Genomic DNA, 22,311 nt, shown 5'->3' with positions numbered 1-22,311 from the left:
TATTCTTCTATCCTGACAGGTTTCAAGTATATCTTCTTCAGAACACACTTTTTAGCAGCATTTTTGTTCCAAAACTGAAGAATGACAACCATTTTCCTTCTTCCATGTCCATGTGACTTTCCCAATAAAGAAGTCATCACTACCCTGACTGGTGTGGCTCAGTGGATTGAGTACCGGCCTGTGAACTAACGGGTCTCCGATTCAATTCCCAGTCAGGGCACATGCCTGGGTTGTGGGCCAGGTCCCCAGTAGTGGGTGTTCAAGAGGCAACCACACGTTGATGTTTCTCTCCCTCTTGTTTTCTCCCCTTTCCCTCTCTCTAAAAATAAATAAAAATCTTAAAAACAAACAAACAAACAGATGTTGTCACCACTGTTGCTATCCTCAGATATGGAAGAGTATAAACATTTGTTCTATGCTATCATCAAAATACTCCTTTTCTTCATGTAATTCTTCTCTATCACTGATAGTACCAAGCAAGTAAGCTATTGGACTCTTGCTTTTGTTTTGGTTTGACATAACATTTTTATTTTTGGGTCAGGAGATGTTTTCTGGGGTTCAGAGGGAACTATGGAATTCTTTTCAGAAAGTTTTGATGGAGAATTTGAAATATCCACTGTTTTGGGTCCATGTGTCATCTTGGCTATTTTTTCTTTTGAATATTTATGGGTTTCTTTGCCAATAATTTGGTTTCTTTGTCTTTTTGCTCACTGATAGTATTTCCTTTATTCTGTAACTTAATGGCATGAGTTGTACTTGGGATGATTTTCTTGTGAAACACTCTTTGATGACTTAACTTCATCATCATTGTAGCTTGCAAAATCTTTAAAGGCTTTGACAGCAACTTTTAACACATCTACCTTTTTTCTTCAGAGAGGATACATTGCTAATCTGGCAGTTGCTCTTTCAGTCTCAGTAGAGTCAGGCTTTTTGCAGATTTTTTCAAAATTGATATCATCACCAGGAGCAGATTTAGGTACTATATCAGGTTTCATCATGGCATGAATTTCTTTAAGCAGTCGTTGTGCACGTCTTTGGTTTTTCATCAGTGCATCTTCAGTAACCTTTCTTGACTTCAGTCTGCAAACGCCCCTATCAGGTTTTCAGGTAATCAAAACTTGTGTTTTCTTCACTTTTCTTGTCTTCATAACCTTGTGATTGAGGTTCAAAGTACCCAGTTGAGCCATGGTAAACCTAGGAAGAAGGTCTGCTGCTGCCAGCATGTGAACTGTTTCTTCTTCAATTTCTAACAAAACGTTTTTAAATCATTTTTTCTAATTTTAATAACTTTGTTAAGGCCAATTGAAACACATAAATTTTAAATTATTTTTATTTAGAAACTAATTTTTGGTAGTCAAGGTTACATGCTGATTGGATATGTTACCTTGGGTAAATTACTTCTTTGAGCTTTAGAACCATGCCTAGCCTTGTAGTAAAATTCTTTTTTTTTTTTTATTTATTTTTTTTAGAGAGAGAAGGGAGAGAGATGGAGATGGAGATAGAGATAGAGATAGATAGATAGATAGAGAGAGAGAGAGAGAGAGAAACAGAAACATCAATGTGCGGTTGCTGGGGGTTATGGCCTGCAACCCAGGCATGTGCCCTGGCTGGGAATCGAACCTGGGACACTTTGGTTCCCAGCCCGAGCTCAATCCACTGAGCTACACCAGCCAGGGCAGTAAAATTCTTTACAAAAGCCCTTAAATTTGCATACTTATTTTCTAGATACCTTTTTATGTTAGAAGCCTTTCAAACATAGTTTTTATTTATGAACAGCATTATTTAAAGATATAGTTTATTATATGTAAAAACATCTATAGTTAAACTTATTTTTTTCTTTTTTGAGGATATCACACTTTTTAATTCTGTATTCTATATTTTATAGCCTATATAGATAGATGCTGAAGAGTTTCTGTGATCTAGTTTAAAGTTTATGGCTTTTGGAGTCACACAGATCTGAATTTGAATCTTGGCTCCGCATTTGCTAGCTCTGGTGTCTTGGGCAAGTTACTAAACATTTCTAAGTCTCAATTTTTTCACCTTGATAATGTAGGTAGTTTTATTTACCTTGAATAATCATTGTTAGAAATAAAGAAGATACTTTTAAAATGTACCTAATAGAGCGCCTAATATTTAATTTATACTCACTGCTTTTTCAATCCCATCTTGTTGAATAAGTTCCTTGCTTTTTTTTGAAAGGAGTAGTGTTGCTTGCTTATTTTATATGAAGAAGAAGCTAACATTTTTGTTTACTTGCTATTCAATTTAATTTTTCATGAGAAGCCAACATTGTCTGCCTATTTGTTATTCTTTCATAGGGTACAACATTTAAGTGGTCATTTATAAGAGTGATATTAGTAAAACAATGAGAATTCTAACCCTTCTTTTATGTCCGAGAGCTTTAAGGAACCTTTCAGATGCTCTCTCAATGGTGGATGTTAGGAGATTTATCTGGCTGTATTCTGCTCATTAAAGTTGTCACTTCATAAAAAAAAAAAAGAGGTCAGTAGCAGGCAGTATTAATGGAGGTGATCCACGTTTGTTTGAAAGCTTTTGTATAAAACACCAAGATACCTAATCAATCAATAGGTCAGTTTTATAGCTTGGACTTCAGAGGGCCTGGGAGAAGTAAAGAATTTCCTAAAAGCATATTTTTGTTTTTGCTACCTTAAATTTAAACTTCTATATTCTCCTTTATTTTTTTTTCAGTTGAGCTATTTATGTGCAATCACTAACTTGGATTAAAGGATGGCTATGTTTGGGAGATTTGATTTTTAGAACTAGATAGATCGACTACAATTCAAAGTTGCCATCAAAATAATTCTTGGAAAAATATTTGGTTGTGACCAGGTAGAACCTGTCTCATACTCTAATATTAGAAGTTTTCTAGCTGAGTTAATTATAAAACTTGATATAATCATCCAGAGCAGGGGTGTCTAACCCGTGGCCTTCAGGCCACATGTGACTCAGGATGGTTATGAATGAGGCCCAACACAAAATCATAAATTTACTTAAAACATTATGAGATTTTTTTTGTGATTATGTGTTGCAGTATATTTAATATTTAATGTGTGGCTCAAGACAACTCTTCTTCCAGTATGGCCCAGAGATGCCAAAATGTTGGACGCCCTTGAGAGAATTACATTCATGATGATTCAAAATAGTGATGGTTAACTGAGAGATCACTGGATTTTTCCATTTTTAGAAGTTTAGAATACAGTGAAATACGTAATGTTTGCTAGAGACCTTGATATAGGTTTATACTCATTTATTATATTTGTCATTTCCTAACCTTAATTAGTGATTGACAAGGACCATTCTCCTAAAAAAAATGCTACACCCATGCAGATGTAAGGTGAGAGCTACTTGAACATATTTAAATGTTGCTGAGGAGCAAATAGAAAGGATCATGTTGAAGTTATGAAAGAGAAGAGGTAGTTGATATAAAGACCCTGAGGAGCATCCAGAATGGTAGCCATTCCCTAATGGGAGATTAGATCTAAAGGAAGTAAAATATATATTTTTTGTAATAGGGAAATTTAAAATGATGGCTATAACTCAGCTATGTGTATGGATGTGATTATGGAAAACAATGATTTCTTTTCTCCAGGAAGTATAAGGCATAGAAAATGAGATTATTGGTGCAAGTAGCAATGAGTTGACAAAGGTGATATGGGGAGAGGGATGATTTGAAATAGTCATTATAGAAAACAGAAGAGAGAGAGAATAAGGAAAGCTTAGAAGAATTTCTGGTTAGCAGAACGGTTCACTGAGGTTGAAAATTAAGAATATATACTAGTACTAATCTCAAAAACAGTTGAGTGATTTTCAGTTACCTGTGCAGTGGCCTGGATATCAGATTGATTCAAGTTTGGGAGGTTTGCAGAAGAGCACAACTGGTAGAGATGTTGTAGCAGAGGAGTGGATAGAGGATATTGCCAAAAAAGTGCGTGAAGTAAAGGACCATGGAAACCAAGCTGGTTAGGGAAAGGGGAACAAAAGAAAGGTATTATAGATAAGGTGAGTTTAGCTGGATCAAGGGACAAAAGATCTCATTGAGAGAACAGGGGTATTAGAGTAACTGGGAAGAACTGGAAATTTGGGAAACTAGCCATAGAGTAAGGTGTTTAAATAGTTCATTTTGGAAGTAACAGTTTCTTTGTATTGGTAAGGGAGTCCTAATAAAGGAGTACAAATGAAAAGTTTCTAGTTTGATTAGATGAAGTCATCCAGAATGGTGAGGTTTGGGGAAGAAAAAAACACTGAGCAATGTACTAAAGTTTTTAATGAGTTTGGTAATCAGTGAGTTTGGTAGATGCCCTTAATGAGGAGTAGAGAATAGTATACATGGGTGGCTTGAAGCTCAAAGGAAAAGGTCTTTCTTACAGAATATAACAAGGGATTTCAAAGGATCTGAAAGGAACATTGAAGAAGAGGAAGCACACTAGAATCCTTTGAAGTACTTGGCATGTTTTAAGAATGACCTTCCACCCCACCATTACGAAGAATATAGGAAAACCATGGCCAGGTAGCCCAGTTGGTTAGAGCGTCATCCTGATATGCCACGGTTGCAGGTTAATTCCTCAATCAGAGCACATACAAGAATCAAACAGTGAATGCATCAATAAAAGTAGAGCAGCAAATTGATGTCTCTCTCTCTCTCCCCCTCTCTCTCTTCTTCTCTCCCTCCCTCCCTCTTTTCTCTTCTTTCCTCTCTCTCTAAAATCAATTAGTAAACAAAAACAATATAGGAAAAGTAGTGTCTTTAACTAGATTTCATTAAAGGCATAGCAGTAGTGGGGTAGTCAGTAAGAGTTTATTGTTTCTTAAGATGTTTTTATTAAAGATCTTAACAGATGGATATATAATTATATATATTTGTAATATACAAATTTTTTAAATTACAGATACAAGAGTTCTCAGAAGTCAACAGATTGGTCTGGAGTGAAGAAGCCAATTTACTTAAGTAAATTAGGTAATAACTTTGCAGAATGGTCAGCATCTTGGGCAGGTTATCTTATAACAAAGGTAAGAGAATTTTGTTTAGAATTTGTTATTTGGATAGAAATTCTAAAGGAAATTAGAATATCTGTCTGAATGCATAGTACACATAGAAGGCATTGAAATATTTGTAGTGATAATGATGGAAATTTTTTTAGAAAATATGTACTAATAAAAGGTAACAATTTCTCTGTTACTAGTAATAACAGATTCTGAGTAAAAAGATAATTATTTTATTAAATTACTATATCTTCATGTGTTTGTAAAATGTCTATTACATTATGTCTGTTCCTTTTAAGTTGTAAAACACTGTTTAAAAGGAATTTAATGCTTTGTCAGTGTTTATTACATAATTAAGATATAGTATCCATTAGTGGTTACTTCTAAAAGAAGTACATGATCTGAACTTGCTCCAAAATAAAAATAAAGATCTTTTAAAAAAATGAAATTTCATGAAAAAAATAGAGGTATATTTCTGATGTTTTTCTAATATGATGACTTTCTACATGCCTACAGACAAAAAGATACTCTGTGTTCCAAGAAAATGCTTTAAATGAATATTTAAAATTTATAACTTTTAAAAGTTATATTTCTGTTAATGTGTTAAAATATAAAAATTCATATCAGGCAATTTTAATAAAATTTCTCTCATTTTGAAATAAACATACTGAAAATATATGAAATGTAGAACATAATTATTTCAGTTCTATAATATTTTTAGGTTTGTTTTTTTAAGATTTTATTTATTTATTTTTTAAGAGAGGGGAAGGGAGGTAGAAAGAGAGGGAGAGAACACCAATGTGTGGTTGCCTAATGAGCGACCCCACTGGGGACCTGGCCTGCAACCTGGTCCTGGGCATGTGCCCTCACTGGGAATTTAACTGATGACCTTGAGGTTAACAGGCAGGTGCTCAATCCACTGAGCCATATCAGCCAGGGTTTTTTTTTTTAAGTGCCGCATACATATTTAAGGAAAGAAGGCCTTTAAAATGTCATAAGAGAACACTAATGTGGGTAAATTAAATGTAAGGTCATATTAATAAAATTTGACTCTAACGCCAGGTAATTTAATTTTCTATTTATTTTTTTCCTGTAGTTAATCATCATTTATTATGTTAACCTTATGTTTAATATGCTGGCCCACAGCATACTTTTTGGTTACTTTATTCATCTGTGTGCTTGGGGAATTAATACAATAAACCTAAGGTTAGCTAAGTAAAATATTCCATAATTAGGGATGTTAATCTGTAACAAAACATGGCGCATTAAAAAATGAACTGCGGGGAAGCGTTTTCAGGAACAACTATAAAGGACACATGGACAAAACGAAGGTGGGGTGGAAGCAAGAGAGGGAGGTGGTTTTGGCTGGGGTGGGGGGTAGTGGTGGTGGGTAAATGCAGACAACTATAATTGAACAACAATAAAATAATAAAAAAATTCTAGGTCACACATTAAAAAAAAAGAATGAATTGCAGAAATTCATTCGGATTTCCAGTCAAGATGGCAGCATAAGTAAACACAGCTCCCCTCTTCACACAACCATATCAAAATTACAGCTAATATATGAATAGCCATCACTCAGAACTTTCAGAAATTGAGTTGAATGGAAGTCTGACAACAATGGAATTAAAGAAACCACATCTATCCAGACTGGCAGGGAGGGGTAGAGACGTGGAACGGGCTGGTCCCATTTCCACGTGGTAGATAAAAATTCATGAGGGATATCTCAGGAGCAAGTATTCCCAGTTTAACAGCAGGCCCCCCATACCACACACCCTGTGCGAAGATAACTCCCATAACTTCTGACTATGAAATCCAGTGGAGACTGAGTCAGTACGGGAAACTTCCGGAGTCCCAAAAAGTTCCCCTTAAAGAGCGCACACACAGACTTATTCAGACTCACTTCCTCTGAGCTCTAGCCCTGGGGTAGCAGCTTGAAAGGCACCAGTGGCCTACAGGGAGAAACTGAAGTGTCTGTCATCAAGGTAGGAGCTGGGGGACAGCTTTCTCCCAGACAGAAAGGCAGGCAAAGGCCATTTTCCCTTTTCTAAATCCTTCCCTCAGAGAGCCACAGAGCCAGGAGGAGGGTGCCATATCTGACTCCATCAACCTGGCTGACACTGTTTGCCCACCCTGGAGGTCGTGTAGGACTCGGACCAACCCAACTTATGGGCCCACCCAAACCATGACTTTTCCATATGAATGGCTGGTCTTGGCTCATGCTTTATAACTTCCTAAAATCTATCAAACAAGCAACAGCAGGTCTCAGTGAGCCCCCAGCCCCCATACCTCTTGCTAAGTGGCCCCAGGCCTGGCACTAGCAGCAGCCAGCCTAGATTCACAGCTTGGCTTTGCCTGGGGATCTCCAACCTCAGCACAAGTAGCAGCTATCTCAGATTGCTATATTGCTCATGCAGGGTGGCCCAGGGTAGAACACAGGAGGGGCCTGACATTGGCTAGCCACACCAAGGAAACCCCAGATCCTGTGCCCCCAGTGGACAGCTACAGACCACATTGGAGCACCACCACCTTACCCTGTACAGCTGAGCCTGCACGCAGGGGGAGGTTGGTGGTCAGTGGTCACAGCCAGTCCTTGCAGCTCACCTGCTTGGGTAAATCCCTCCCATTAACCTGCCAACATCAATTATTGCTGAACTACAAGAGGAGTGTGTACTCAGCACACACAAAGGGTATACCTCAAGTATCCAGCTTGGGTGATAGGAGTGGCTGTGCTCCTGGACCCTATAGGACACGTACTACATTAGGTCACGCTACCAAGACAGGGAGTCATAGCAGCTGTACCTGATATATAGAAACAAACAGGGAGGCTGTCAAAATGTGGGGACGAAGAAACATGGCCCAAATTAAAGACATTAAAGTTCCAGGAAAAGAACTAAACAAAATGGAGATAAGCAGTCTATCAAATGCTGAGTTCAAAACACTTTATAATGATACTCAAGGAACTTAGTGGGGACCTCAACAGTATAAAAAAGATCCAGTTAGAAACAAGGGATGCACTAATTGAAATAAAGAACAGTTTACAGGGAAACAACAGTAGAGGGGATGAAGCTGAGAATCTAATAAATAATTTGGAACATAAGGAAGCAAAAAACATCAGAAGAACAAGAAGAAAAAAGCCAAAAAAATGAGGAGAGTAGAAACGTCCTCTCAGACAACTTTAAGAGATCCAACATTTGCCTCATGGGAGTGCCAGAAGGAGAAGAGAAAGAGCAAGAAATTGGAAATCTACTTGAAAAAATAATGAAAGAAATTTCTCTAATTTGGTGAAGGAAATAGACATGTAAGTCCAGGAAGCACAGAGAGTCCCAAACAAGATAGTTGCAAAGAGTCCCACTCCAAGACACATTGTAATTAAAATGCCAAAGGTTAAAGATAAAGAGAGGATCTTAAAAGCAGCAAGAGAAAATGAGTTAGTTACATACAGTGGACTTCCCACAAGACTGTTGGCTGATTTCTCAAAAGAAACTTTGCAGGCTAGAAGGGATTGGCAAGAAGTATTCCAAGTCATGAAAAGCAGGGACCTACAGCCAAGATAGCTCTACCCAGCAAAGCTATCATTTAGAATATAAGGGCAGATAAATAGCTTCCCAGACAAGAAAAAACTAAAGGAGTTCATCATCACCAAACCATTATTATATGCAATGTTAAAGGAACTTATTTAAGAGAAAGAAGATCAAAACTGTGAACAATAAAATGGTAATAAATACATTTCTATTAACAATTGAATCTAGAAAACAAACTAAGCAAATAGATACAGAATGATGGATACAGAGAGTGTTCTGAGGGTTGCCTGATGGGAGGGGGTTGTGGGGGAATGCATAAAGAGGTGAGAGGATTAAGAAGTACAAAGGTAGTTAAAGAATAACCATGCGGATGTAAAGGACAGTATAGGAAATCGAGTAGCTAAAGAACTTATACGTATGACCCATGGACATGAACGGTGGTGGGGGGATGGCCTGAGGGAGGAGTACAGGGTGGAGGAGGGCAAAGGGGAAAAAATTGGGAAAATTGTAATAGCCTAATCAGTACAATATAATTTTGAAAAATGTATTATAAGTGGGGAAGTCCTTTGATGCTGTGGTAGTTGGCAGCCCAGGTAGCTGTATTGCCTTACAGAGATCTAGTAGTTCAGGCACTTTGGGGTATTTGGAGTTAAAAGAGAGGTGGTGATGTGAAATCTTCCCTGCTTGAGTGCACATGCTTTGCTCTGTAAGAGGATGCCCACTCTGTGCTAGTAAAAAATCTCCCATGTTTTTCTTTGACATTAATTAAAGAATAAGATGTATATAACTACTCACTCTCTCTCAACCATTTGAGTTTACAGGTTCGGCATGATCTTGCCAGTAAAATCTTCACTTGCTGTAGCATTATGATGAAGCATGATTTCAAGGTGACCATCTATCTTCTCCCGCATATTCTAGTCTATGTCTTGTTGGGTGGTAATCAAGAAGATCAGCAGGAGGTGAGAGATCATTTTACTTGGGTTCTCTTTGTACATTTTTCCAGTGTATTAGAAAGGCTACATATTTGTAGGAAATGTAGATCAGTGCTGTGTATGTACCTGTCTAAAGGCTTAAAATATCCTCTGTAGTTTTTTATTTATCAAAAAATTATATAATGCTTAGTACAGAAAATTAGAAAATATGTATGTTCAAAGATGCACAGAACTTTTGAGAAGGATACATAAGAAACTATTGATAGTGTTTTTCCCTGGGGAATGTTACTGTGAATTAGAGTAGGAGAAAGAGAATTTTTTTCAAAATCATTTTATAGTATTTTTTGTTTTATTTTTTTAACCACATACATACAACATTTAAAAAATGATTGTGCTTAATAGTATAAGTAGCATATTACTATGTTCTTAATATAAAAATTCAAACTATGCAAATAGTTCAAAGTATACTCTTTGACTACTGTCCTAATCCTATATCCTCAGAGGTCATTACTGTTATTAATTTGATATATATTTTTTCAGGGCTTTTTTTTAATGTAGTTGGTTTTGTTTTGTTTTTTTATGATGGTATCCTGTTGTAGGTATTGTTTTGCAACTTGCTTTATGAATTAAGAGTGACAGTGTACCACCCTTTGTTTTATTAGTGCTGCATCATATAATTTCACTTAATAATTGTTTTTATTAAGTGAAATAATTGATTTAACTATTGCCATGATAATAATGATTATGTCCAATATTTTGCTTTTACAAACAAACAATGCTATGGTGAGCATCATGGCTATTCTTATGTATGGTATGTACTTTTAAATTTTTATTAGAGACTGCAAAATATTCATGCTGATTTATAGTTCTACCAGCAGTTCATATGTCTATCCATTTCCCATATACTTGCTAGTACTTAATACTTTCAAAGATTTAAAATTTAGGCAATATGTTCTGGCTGGTGTGGCTCAGTGGATTGAACACTGGCCTGCGAACCAAGGGGTCATCAGTTCAATTCCCAGTCAGAGTACGTGCCTGGGTTGTGGGCCAGTTCACACTGGCTGGGGATGTGTGAGAGGCAACCAGTTGATTTTTCTCTCACACATTGATATTTCCCTCTCTTTCACCCTCCCTTCCCATCTCTCTGAAAATTAACAAGTAAAATCTGTAAAAAAATTTTTAGCCAATACGATGGGTAAAAAAAAAACCAGCTTATTTTTTGATTTCTGTTTTTATTATTCCCAGTATTTTTTTTTCATTGGCCATTTGCTTTACTTTTCTATAAATTATCTGTTCATATCACTTATTTGGGGTATGTGTATCCTTTTTAATTAATTATAGGACTTCTGTATGTATTCTGGATAACAATTTATGCTAGTCATGTCTTGCAAAAATCTTTCCTAGCTAGTGGTTTTCTTTTTAACCTTTGTTTATATCTTTTACCATGGAGAAATTTTATATGTAAATGCCAAATTTATTAGTCTCATACTTTTGAATTTTAAGCCTTTTATTTGATGCCTTCTCTTAATCCAATGTCATGAACATATTTCCTACATTTAAAAAAATACTTTTGATTTTACATTTAGCCCTTCAATTACTCTGAAATTGATTTTGTGGATACTCTGAAATATTGTTTCAAGTTTTTTTGCTACTCATTAATAAATAGTTTCATTATAATTTAGTGAATAATCTAGAACAGTAATTTTCAACCTTTTCATCTCATGCCATACATAAACTAATTACTAAAATTCTACAGCACACCAAAAAATATGTTTTTTGTCAATCTGACCAAAAAACAGATAAAATTTTGAAGACTTTATTTATTTACTTTTAGAGAGGGAGGAATGTTAGTGTGCCAGAGATATATTGATCGTTTGCCTCTCACTGGGGACCTAGCCCACAATCCAAGCATGTGCCCTGACTAGGAATCGAACTGATGACCTCTTGATTCGCAGGCCAATGCTCAGTCCACTGAGCCACACCAGTCAGGGCTAGATATAATTTTGATTTATTCACACCAGATAGATATTGTGTTGACTATTGTCATTTTTTATTAGACAATCTAAGGAAAAGAAACCCGTGCCCCTGACTAAATAGTCAAGTATTGCATGTTTTTAAAATTCTGTAACACACCAGTGTGCTATAGCACATGAGTTAAAAATTGCTGATACAGAAGAATTTAAAAATATTTTTGTATTTACATTTATGAATTTTACAGTATATTTTTTAGGGTAACCTTTTATTGGCTGAACTATAGATAAGAAAGATAACTTATTATTATCTATGGTGAGTTTTTTTTCTTTAGAAAATTTTTGCCTTAGAATGGTTAGTCTCACATGTTAGATACTAGTAAAAGGACATTATTAGACATATTATTAACCATAAAATGATTTCTTCTCAGGTTTATGAAGAAATTATGGCAGTTGTAAAGCATGATGATCAGCATAACATAAGTACCCAAGACAGTGCATCTGATCTGTGTCAACTTAGTACACAGACTGTGTTCTCCATGATTGACCATCTCACACAATGGTCAAGGCACAAATTTCAGGCACTGAATGCTGAGAAATTACCACAAAGCAAATCAAATAGAGAGAAGGTAGACTCAATGGGTAAGTCATAACTTCTGTTTATTTTTAAATCTTATTTATTATTAACAAATTAACTCCTTTCTGTATCAGTTCTGTAATTTAAGCATTAGTTTTTAAAAGACCTATACTTTTTTGCATACTTCTTTTTCTTAAGGTGGCCTTTTCACTGAGAGAAAGCAGTGAATTTATAGTTAGAAAACCTAAGTGCTCAGTCTCATTTCCTTAGGTAAGACACATATCTAATTTTTCTTTGTATAAAGTAGGATTAATATTATCTCTCTTAGAAGATTGAGGATTAAATAAGGTGATGTAAAGTGTGAAATAAATGCCATATTAATATTGTTATTAGCCCTCTCCTCACTATTAACTCATTTGCTCCATGTCACCTCAGTGTATTGTGTATATACATATAACATATTCATATGCATACATATACATACATATATAGTGAAGTGTTCTTTATCCTTTTTCATTTGTGAAATACTTTTTGCAATCTTTTTCACATTTAGGTTTTAAATTTCAAGGAGATTTTAATTTCATGGCCTTTCCCCACCCATTTTTTTTCTTTAGTTTATCCTTTTTTTCCCTTGTCTCTGTCAGTGTTTGATATCTAGCGTGTTACTACACTACATCTGCTATAATTACTATTGTGTTGTTTTTTGTTTGTTGTATTATTTAAGAGCTTTATTCACAAGTGCTTGGGGTTTGTTGACTTTTTTTTGAAAAAAAAATTAAGTTGTAAACTTTTATTACAAATTAAAAATGAGGTTCTTAAAAATCTCTACTTGACCAGGTATAAAACAACTTAAAAATCTGTAAATTAAAAAGCCCACACATTGATCATTACCAAAAAGAGACGTCTTTAGATAAAAATAATAGAAATGCCATGCTGCATAGACAATGCAAGTAGTTCTAGTTATCTGGTCAATGGGAAAAAGCAAGTACTCAAGGTCTTCAGCTCCAATCTTTTGTTCATATCTTACTGTTAGAATTTCACATTCATCTCTTCTTGTTGGATGAGAAAAACCCAATGATCTAGAGATAGAAAGCAGGCATTTACTCAGCCCGGCCTGCTTAACTGGGGGAGTGGATGAATTCTCAGCTGGTGGATTGGCTGCCTTTGTCTCTTTGCCATCTTGTGGTTTTGGGTTTTCTGAGTGTCTGCATAGTCAGTAATTGTAGTTGCAGCAGTACCTACATTGAGGTGGCTGCTGACCTTGAGTCTTATGTCCTTGATTTTCCTTGTCTTCTTCATTGCTGTCCTCTCTAGGCTGTCTTTCACAAGGAGAAAGGCAAAATCGTGTTCTGTGGCCCTGATACATATTCTGTCTCACTGGGCTACTTTGATCTCCTGCACTCTGGTTGTCAACACCTTCCATCACTTTTCCCTGCACAGGAGGGTTGGAATACTGTGGTTGAAGCCCATAAGGTCTCTGCTAAATTTAGTAAGGTGGGAATCATCACCTCCAGTCTCTGCTATTGGACTTGTCCTTCGGGAGCACCCATGGATCCCTCCTCCTTTTCCCCACTCTCACTGTTCTAGTAATTCTGCTGGTAATTGTGTGGAGGGCCCCTGCCATGTGGATAGTGTCTATAATGGTTATGGTCTGGTGCCTTGCAGATCATACCCACACACACTCACTGCCTTGCACTGGGACTCTACTAGGGCCTGAGACATTTGCTGCCTGTGCACCTTTTTCTCCTTCAACATCAAACTCCAGTCTCTCCATCTCCTACACTGCAAAGGTACTTCCTAGGGTTATTCTATTTTTTGGCAGTCTGGTATACAAATACATCTTCCTTGGTGTCATTCCTGTTGATGAAACTGTATCTTTTGTTACATTGAATCATTTTACTGTCCCCAAAACTTCATTGCCATGACCTTGTTCCTGCTGGTGTGAGGCCGCCCCGTTCCGCTCCCTGTGCAGCTGCCTGTGGTGATGTGTTTGGTGTCCACAGCACTGGGGGTGGGGGTGGTGGGTGGCTGTTGGGCCTTGGTCTCGATGCTCATGGTTGCAGTGAAGGTAACTGGGGAAAGCTGCAGTTCCTCCCGGTGGTGCGGGGGTGTTGGCTGCTCAGGACTTTATGGGGATCACTGTATGCTCCCATTATCGATAGAACTCTGTGCTTTTTTCTTTTTAACCTGTGATATTATAACTCTCTAAGGTGACTAAAATGGGAATCTAGTTAGAGTTAGAAATGACACCTGCCCTTATGCTACAAGCATTTGGTGAGAAGAATTATGTTGAACAACAATAAAAAAAAAGTTAAAAAGCCAAGTCTCTGTAGATAAGAGAAAGCTAAATGGGTCAGAAATTTATCAGCATGATTTTTTTGTGCTCCAACTTCTTTAAATGTTAGTTTAAACAGAAGGTTATCTTACTGTTCCATAAAACTCCAATTCAACAAGTACTTGATGAGTTCCTAAAGTATGTAGGTACTGCACTTATATCTAGGAATAAAACAATAAACAAAAAAGACATTAACCATAGCTGTTAATAAACAGTGTTCAGTAAAATAAATATATTTCTATTTCAGTTTTGAAAAAAAAGACAGTTAAAGATACTCAATATCCCTGAATCTTTTTTTTATTCTTGCAGCAAGTAGATGAAGTAAATAATCTGCCTGCTTCTGTATAACTCACCCATTTTAATGGACATTATATGTTTTCACTCCAGGCATTGAGGCTAGTTGAAAGAATTGACTAACAGTTCTTAAAGAAATCTTCAATCAGGGGTGTCCAACCCACCATCCAGCATGGCTATGAATGCAGTCCAACACAAAATTGTAAATTTACACAAAATATTATGAGATTTTTTTGGTTTTCATTAGTGTTTGTGCATTTACTGTGTGGCCCAAGACAACTCTTCTTCCAGTGTGGCCCAGAGACACCAAAAGGTTGGACACCCCTAATCACAATTCTCAATTTTTTAGTGTCTCTTTTTTGTTTCTATACTTATGAAAGCACATACATCGTTGTTGTTAAGCACAATAGTGTATTTTTCTAAAACTTTTTAACTGGCTACAATTATCTTTTGGGGGGAATATTTTTGTCTGAAATGTGACTATATATTTTCCATTAATTTAACACTTATAAGTTTGTTCCTGTTTCTGCATGTGAAAATGGTACTAAAATCAAGCATGAACTCTGTCATCACCATTTCTAGTATTATCGAAATGAAAATTTTAGATTTTAATAATGATATTTGTAAGGGTTCAAAAGTATAATACCTTTACCATTTTTATAACTTGAAATGATATACACATTTAAAAAAGATTTTATTTATTTATTTTAGATAGAGGGATAAGCCCTGGCTGTGTAGCTCAGTGGATTGAGAGCGGGCTGCAAACCAAAGCATCGCAGGTTTGATTCCCAGTCAGGGCACATGCCTGCGTTGCAGGCCATGGCCCCCAGCAACCACACATTGATGTTTCTCTCTCTCTCTCTCTCCCCCTCCCTTCCCTCTCTAAAAAAAAAAAAAAAAAGGATAGAGGGGAAGGGAGGGAGAAGAGAGGGCGAGAACATCAATGTGTGGTCCCACCAAGGACCTGACCTTGCCTGCAACCCAGGCATGTGTCCTGACTGGGAATTGAATTGGCAACCCTTTGGTTCATAGGCCAGCACTTAGTCCACTGAGCCACACCATGCAGAGCTGAAATGATACACATTTGATGGAAGAAAGGGACTTATTTTAAATATAATTTCTTTTAAATTTGCTACCTTGATTAAATTATGGAGCAGTTTATTTCTATTTCATATTTTCCACATACTATTATGAATCATAACTAAAATTAATGTTTTAAATAAGAATTCACAGATTGAGCTACCCTCATTTAAAAGTTCCCCAACTTATATCTTTTCTTAGATGCTTGAAAAAAAAAGTACCCTTTAAATATATTTGTGACTTTACTTCATATGCACCTTTACTTTAAATTTCCTTTGTAATAGTTAGTATTGTATTTGTGACAACACAAGAAAAACAGATTGTTAACAAAAATTCTGAACTTTAAAATTTAAATGGTTATTTTAATATTTCTATTTTTTTCCTACTAATAGCTACACTGTATCAGTGTTTTTGGAGTTATCCATCATAAATAACTCATCTTTATATCTTTTGTATCATGTTTGTTTCTTTTCAACATTTTTTTATTAAATACTTTTGAATTTTATTGTTGTTCAAGTACAGTTTTCTGTCTCTCCCCCCCCCCCCCCGCCACCCTACCCTTCCCCAACATCCCAGCCATCCCCACCTCCATCCCGTTTCCACCTCTCCTTGCTTTTGTCCATGTGTCCTTTCTCATTGTTTCTGCAAACCCTCTGCCCTCCCCCCCCCATTATCCCCTTTTCTCTCCCTTCTGGTTACTGTCAGTTTGTTCTTAATCTCAATGTCTTTGGTTATATTTTGCTTGTTTGTTCGTTTTCTTGATTAAGTTCCAGTTAAAGGTGAGATCATGTGGTATTTGTCTTTCACTGCCTGGCTTATTTCACTTAGCATAATTCTTTCCAGTTCCATCTATGCTTTTGCAAAGGGTAGGAGCTCCTTCTTTCTTTCTGCTGCATAGAATTCCATTGTGTAAATATACCATAGTTTTTTCATTCATTCATTTACTGATGGGCACCTAGGTTGTTTCCAGCACTTGGCTATTGTAAATTGTGCTGTTATGAACATTGGGGTGCATAGGTTCTTTTGGATTGGTGTTTCAGGGTTCTTAGGGTATAATCCTAGCAGTGGAATTATTGGGTCAAAAGGCAGATCCATTTTTAGTTTCCTGAGGAAATTCCATACTGTTTTCCATAGTGGTTGCACCAGTCTGCAATCCCACCAACAGTTTACTAGGGTTCCCTTTTCTCCACAACCTCTCCAACACTTGCTGTTTTTTGTTTTGTTTATGATGGCCATTCTGACTGGTGTGAAGTGGTATCTCATTGTGGGTTTAATTTGCATCTCTCTGATAGCTAGTGATACTGAGCATCTTTTCATGTTTCTGGATCTTCTGTATGTCCTCCTTGGAGAAGTGTCTGCTCAAGTCCTTTGCCCATTTTTTAATTGGGTTGCTTGTCTTAGAGTGGAGTCATGTGAGTTCTTTATATATTTTGGAGATCAAATCCTTGTCTGAGGTATCACTGGCAAATATGTTTTCCCATATCGTTGGTTCTCTTTTCATTTTAATGCTGTTTTCTTTATGTGTGCAGAAGCTTTTTATTTTGATGAGATCCCATTTGTTTATTCTTCCCTTAATGTCCCTTGCTCTAGGGGACATATCATTGAAAATATTGCTGTGTGGAATATCTGAGATTTTCCTGCTCTAGGTTCTCCTCTAGGACTTTTATGATGTCACGACTTATATTTAAGTCTCTTACCTACCTTGAATTTATTTTTGTGTATGATATAAGTTGGTGATCAAGTTTCACTTTTTTTCTTGTAGCTGTCCAGCTTTCCCAACACCATTTGTTGAAGAGGCGATTTTTGTTCCATTTTATGCTGCTGTGCCCTTTGTCAAATATTAATTGACTGTAGAGACTTTTGTTTGTTTCTGGGCTCTCTCTTTTGTTCAGTTGGTCCATGTGTCTGTTCTTACCGCCCATATCAGAGTGTTTTAATTATAGTGGCCTTGTAATACAGTTTGATATCAGGCATTGTGATCACTCCCTTTGTTCTTCTTTCTCAAATTACTGTGGCTATTCAGGGTCGTTTATGGTTCCATATAAATTTTTGAAGTGTTTGTTCTATATCTGTGAAATATGCCATTAATATTACATTGGCTATATAAATTGCTTTGGGTAGTATGGACATTTTGATGATGTTAATTCTTCCAATCAGTGAACACGGTATCTTTTTCCATTTGTTGGTGCCTTCCTTAATTTCTTTCTTCAGTGTTGTGTAGTTTTCTGAGTACAGGTTTTTTACCTTTTTGGTTAGGTTTATTCCTAGGTATTTTATTTTTTTTTGTTGCTATCTCAAATGGGATTTTTTTCCTGGTTTCTGTTTCTGATATTTCATTGTTGGTGTACAAAAATGCCTTTGATTTCTCAATATTGACTTTGTATCCCACTGTTTTGCCAAAGTCACTTGTTAGGTCAAGTAGTTTTTTGGTGGAATGTGTAGGATTTTCTTTGTACACTATCATGTCATGTGCAGATAATGACAGTTTTGTGTCTTCTTTTCCAATTTGGATGCCTTTTACTTCCTTTTCTTGTCTGATTGCTGTGGCTAGGACTTCCAGTACTATGTTGAATAAGAGTGGTGAAAGTGGACAACCTTGTCTTGTTCCTGATCTTAGTGGGAAAGTTTATTGTTTTTGCCTATTGAGTATGATGTTGGCTGTAGCTCTCTTGTATATGGCCTTTATTATGTTGAGGAATGTACCCTCTATTCCCACTTTCCTGAGTGTTTTAATGATAAATGGGTACTGTACCTTATGAAATGCTTTTTCTGCATCTATTGCTATGATCATACGATTTTTGTCTTTCATTTTGTTTATATGATGTGTTTACGTTTACTGATTTGCGAATATTGTACCATCCTTGCATCCTTGAGTTAAATCTCACTTGGTCATGGTGTATGATATTTTTAATGTATTGCTGGATGCAGTTTGCCAATATTTTGTTGAGGATTTCATTGTCTATGTTTATCAGTGATAGTGGCCTGCGGTTTTTCTTCTTTGTTGTGTCTTTATCTGGTTTGGGGATTAGGATGATGCTGGCTTCATAAAAAGAGTTTGGGAGTCTTCCATCTTCTTGGATTTTTTTGAATAGTCTGTGAAGGATAGGGGTTAGCTCTTCCTTAAGTGTTTTGTAGAATTTTCCTGTGAAACCATCTGGTCCAGGGCTTTTGTGTGTCGGGAGTTTTTTGATTACTGCTTCAATTTCATCTGCTGTTATTGGTCTATTCAGGCTTTCTGCTTCTTCTTCATTGAGTTTTTGAACATTATGTTTTTCTAGAAATTTGTCCATTTCACCTAGGTTTTCAAATTTTTGCTATATAGTTAGTTCTTCATAGTAATTTCTTACAGTCCTTTGTATTTCTGTGGTGTCAGTTGTAATCTCTCCTCTTTCGTTTCTGATTGTGTTTATTTGGGCCCTCTCTCTTTTCTTTCTTGATGAGTCTGGTTAAAAGCTTGTCAATTTTGTTTATCTTTTCCTAGAACCACCTTCTGGATTTATTGATCCTTAGAATTGTTTCTTTATTCTCTATGTTGCTTAATTCTGGTCTGACCTTGGTTATTTCCTTCCTTCTACTTGCTCTGGGCTGTCTTTGTTGTTGTTCTTGGAGTTCTTGTAGGTGTGGGTTAGGGTGTTTATTTGAAATGTTTCTATCTTTTTTAGGTAGGCCTGTATCTTTATGAACTTCCCTCTCAGGACTGCCTCCACTGTGTCCCGTAAGCTTGGGGTTGTTGTGAGTTCATTTTCATTTGTTTCCAGAAACTTTCTGATTTCTTCCTTGATCTCCTTCTTGACCAATTCATTGTTTAATACCATGCCATTCAATCTCAATGAATTTGAGTGTTTTTGAGTTTTTGTGTGAGGTTGGTTTGTAGTTTCAGTCCCTTGTGGTCAGAGAAAATGTTTGATAATGATTTCAATTTTCTTGAATTTGTTGATGCTTGTTTTGTGTCCTATCATGTGGCCTGTCTTTGAAAATGTTCCATGTACATTTGAAAAGAATGTGTATTTAGCTTCTTTGGGATGAAAGGCTCTATATATATCAGTTAAGTCCATTTGATCTAGGGCATTGTTCAATCCCATAATATCTTTGTTGATATTTTGTTTAGAAGATCAATTCGTTTTTGACAGTGGGATGGTGAAATACCCTATTATAATTGTGTTGCTGTCAATATCTTTGTTGAAGTCCTCCAAGATTTTCCTTATATATTTGGTTGGTCCTAAGTTTCGTGCGTATACATTTACAATGTTTCTGTCTCCTTTTTTTTTTTTAAGATTTTATTTATTTATTTTTAGAGAGGAAAGGGAGGGAGAAAGAGAGAGAGAGACATCAATGTGGGGTTGCTGGGGCCTGTGGCCCACAACCCAGGCATGTGCCCTGACTGGGAATCGAACCTGTGACACTTTGGTTCGCAGCCCGTGCTCAATATACTGAGCTACGCCAGCCCGGTGTTTCTGTCTTCTTGATGGATTCTTCCCTTGACTGTTATGAAGTGACCTTCTGGGGCTCTTTTTATGGCCCTTTTTTGAAGTCTATTTTGTCTAATATGAGTATTGCTACCCTGGCTTTTTTCCCCTGTCCATTTGCTTGGAATATTTGTTTCCGGACCTTCACTTTCATTCTGTGTAGGTCTTTTGTTCTGGGGTGGGTTTCTTGTATGCAGCATATGTGTGGGTCATGCTTTCTTATTCATTCAGCTATTCTATATCTTTTGATTGGAGCATTTAATCCATTTAAATTTAAAGTTACTATTTATAGGTACTTATTCATTGCCATTTTTGTACCTGTGTTCCTCTCTCTCTCTCTTCCTTTCCTTAAAGCAGTCCTTTTAGCATCTCTTGCAGAGGTGGTTTGCTGGAGGTGTATTCTTTTAGGTTTCTTTTGTCTCAGAGACTCCTTCTTTGGCCTCCCATTTTAACCGAGAGCCTTGTTGGATAGAATAATGTTGGTTGCAGGCCTTTGGTTTTCATTACTTAGAACATTTCTTGCCATTCTCTTCTGGCTTGGAGCATTTCCATTGAGAAGTCAGCTGCTAACCTTATCGGGGCTCCCTTGTATGTTCCTTTGTGTTTCTTTCTTGCTGCCTTCAAGATTCTCTGTCTTGGAATTTTGCCATTTTAATTATGATGTATCTTGAAGTCGGCCTCTTTGGGTTCCTCTTGATTTCCACAGGAAACTTCTGTGTTTCCTGGATTTGTGTGACTTTTTCTCTCATCAAATAGGGAAATTTTCCATCATTACTTTTTCAAACAATTTTTTTCTCCCTTGTTCTTCTCCTTCTCCTTCTGTTATCCCTATTTTATAGATATTATTATGTTTCATGTTGTCTTGCAATTTCCTTAGCACCTCCTTGTTCTTTCTGAGTCTCTTTTTCCTTTTCTTGCTCTTTCTGGGTGTTTTTTCCATGTTGTCCTCCAGCTTGCTGATTCAATTCTCTGCTTCATTCAGCCCGCTTGCCTTATGTCTTTTTTATTTCTGCTATTTTATTGTTCATTTCTTCCTGGCTTTTGTTTGTAGTTTCTATTTCCTTTTTCATACAGTTGTAGTTCTCACTTATTTCTTTGTAATTGTGAGTTCCTTGACCATCTTTATAACCATTATTTTGAACTCTGTATCTGATAGTTTGTTTACCTCCTTTTCACCTTTTTTAGTGGGGAGTCTTCCCTTCCTTTTGATTGCATATTCTTTTTTCATCTCCCCATTTTAGGTGAGTCTTTTTGTTTGTTTCTTTGCTTTCTGATATTTCGGTTTGCTAGCTATCTTTGTTGGGTGAACTTTTATGGTGGGAATTCTGTAGGGTTCAGTAGTGTGCTCTCCTTGATCTCCTTGTCTAGATGCTCTAGGTTTGCTCTTCTGTTTGTGTGGGCTCTGTTATTGTACTTGCATTTTTACCTTTTGGTGGTTCATTAGTTGGTGGTTTTTCTTCTCCAGCAGGTATAGTGATGTTTCTAGCTTGATGCAGACACTGGCCCGCAGTATCCATGTCATTATGGATGAAATGAGACATTCCACAGACTACCAAGTCTGGGGGAGAAAAAGGGACAGCATGGCTTTTCTCTCAAGGGGAGCAAAGGCCATGGTCTCTGCCACGACAAGCCTTTATTTCTATCTGTTGGCACTTTACATAATGGTCCTCATTTACTATGCACAAGTTCGCTTTAGGTGGTTACCTTTTATAGAAAACAAAGGAGCCAATGCTGCTAATCACATCACAGAAAAGGGATAGTTGCAAATGAAAAGGCAAAAGTGGTTGAACCAGTTACACTCATCCTTGGAAGGTTTAGCATGGATTTTAGGAAGTTGCTTTGCAGCAAATGTCCTCAATTCAGGTTGAGGGAGTTTTTAGCAAGAATAAGACTCGAAGCAGCCTAGGCACATTACAGGCCTGATTCTCCATGGGAGAACCTATCCGTGGGTGTTGTTGTCTTGCATGTTGTCTTGCATTTAGCACCTCTTTGTTCTTTCTGAGTCTCTTTTTCCTTCTCCTGCTCTTTTTGGGTGTTTTTTCCACGTTGTCCTCCAGCTTGCTGATTCAATCCTCTGCTTTATTCAGCCCGAAATGAATAAGAAAAACAGAGCACTTGTGCAAGGTTAGATG

The 22,311-nt window shown here is 36.7% G+C and overlaps 1 protein-coding gene across 1 annotated transcript in view; it reads left to right on the top strand.

The window, feature by feature from the left end:
* The window catches only part of ATR (ATR serine/threonine kinase), a 130,685-nt gene that overhangs the window by 60,333 nt on the left and 48,041 nt on the right, over positions 1–22,311 (top strand). Inside the window, exons 25-27 of the mRNA XM_045851350.1 lie at positions 4,908–5,028; positions 9,347–9,484; positions 11,859–12,069. Coding sequence (XP_045707306.1) covers positions 4,908–5,028; positions 9,347–9,484; positions 11,859–12,069 — 470 coding nt within the window. The remainder of the gene's footprint in view (positions 1–4,907; positions 5,029–9,346; positions 9,485–11,858; positions 12,070–22,311) is intronic.

Source organism: Phyllostomus hastatus, unplaced genomic scaffold (genome assembly GCF_019186645.2).
Source record: "Phyllostomus hastatus isolate PE091 unplaced genomic scaffold, TTU_PhHast_1.1 phas_contig_86, whole genome shotgun sequence".
NCBI classification, from domain to species: Eukaryota; Metazoa; Chordata; class Mammalia; order Chiroptera; family Phyllostomidae; genus Phyllostomus; species Phyllostomus hastatus.
The sequence above is the reverse complement of the archived record's forward strand: the minus strand, read 5'-3'. Positions and strand labels throughout refer to the sequence as shown.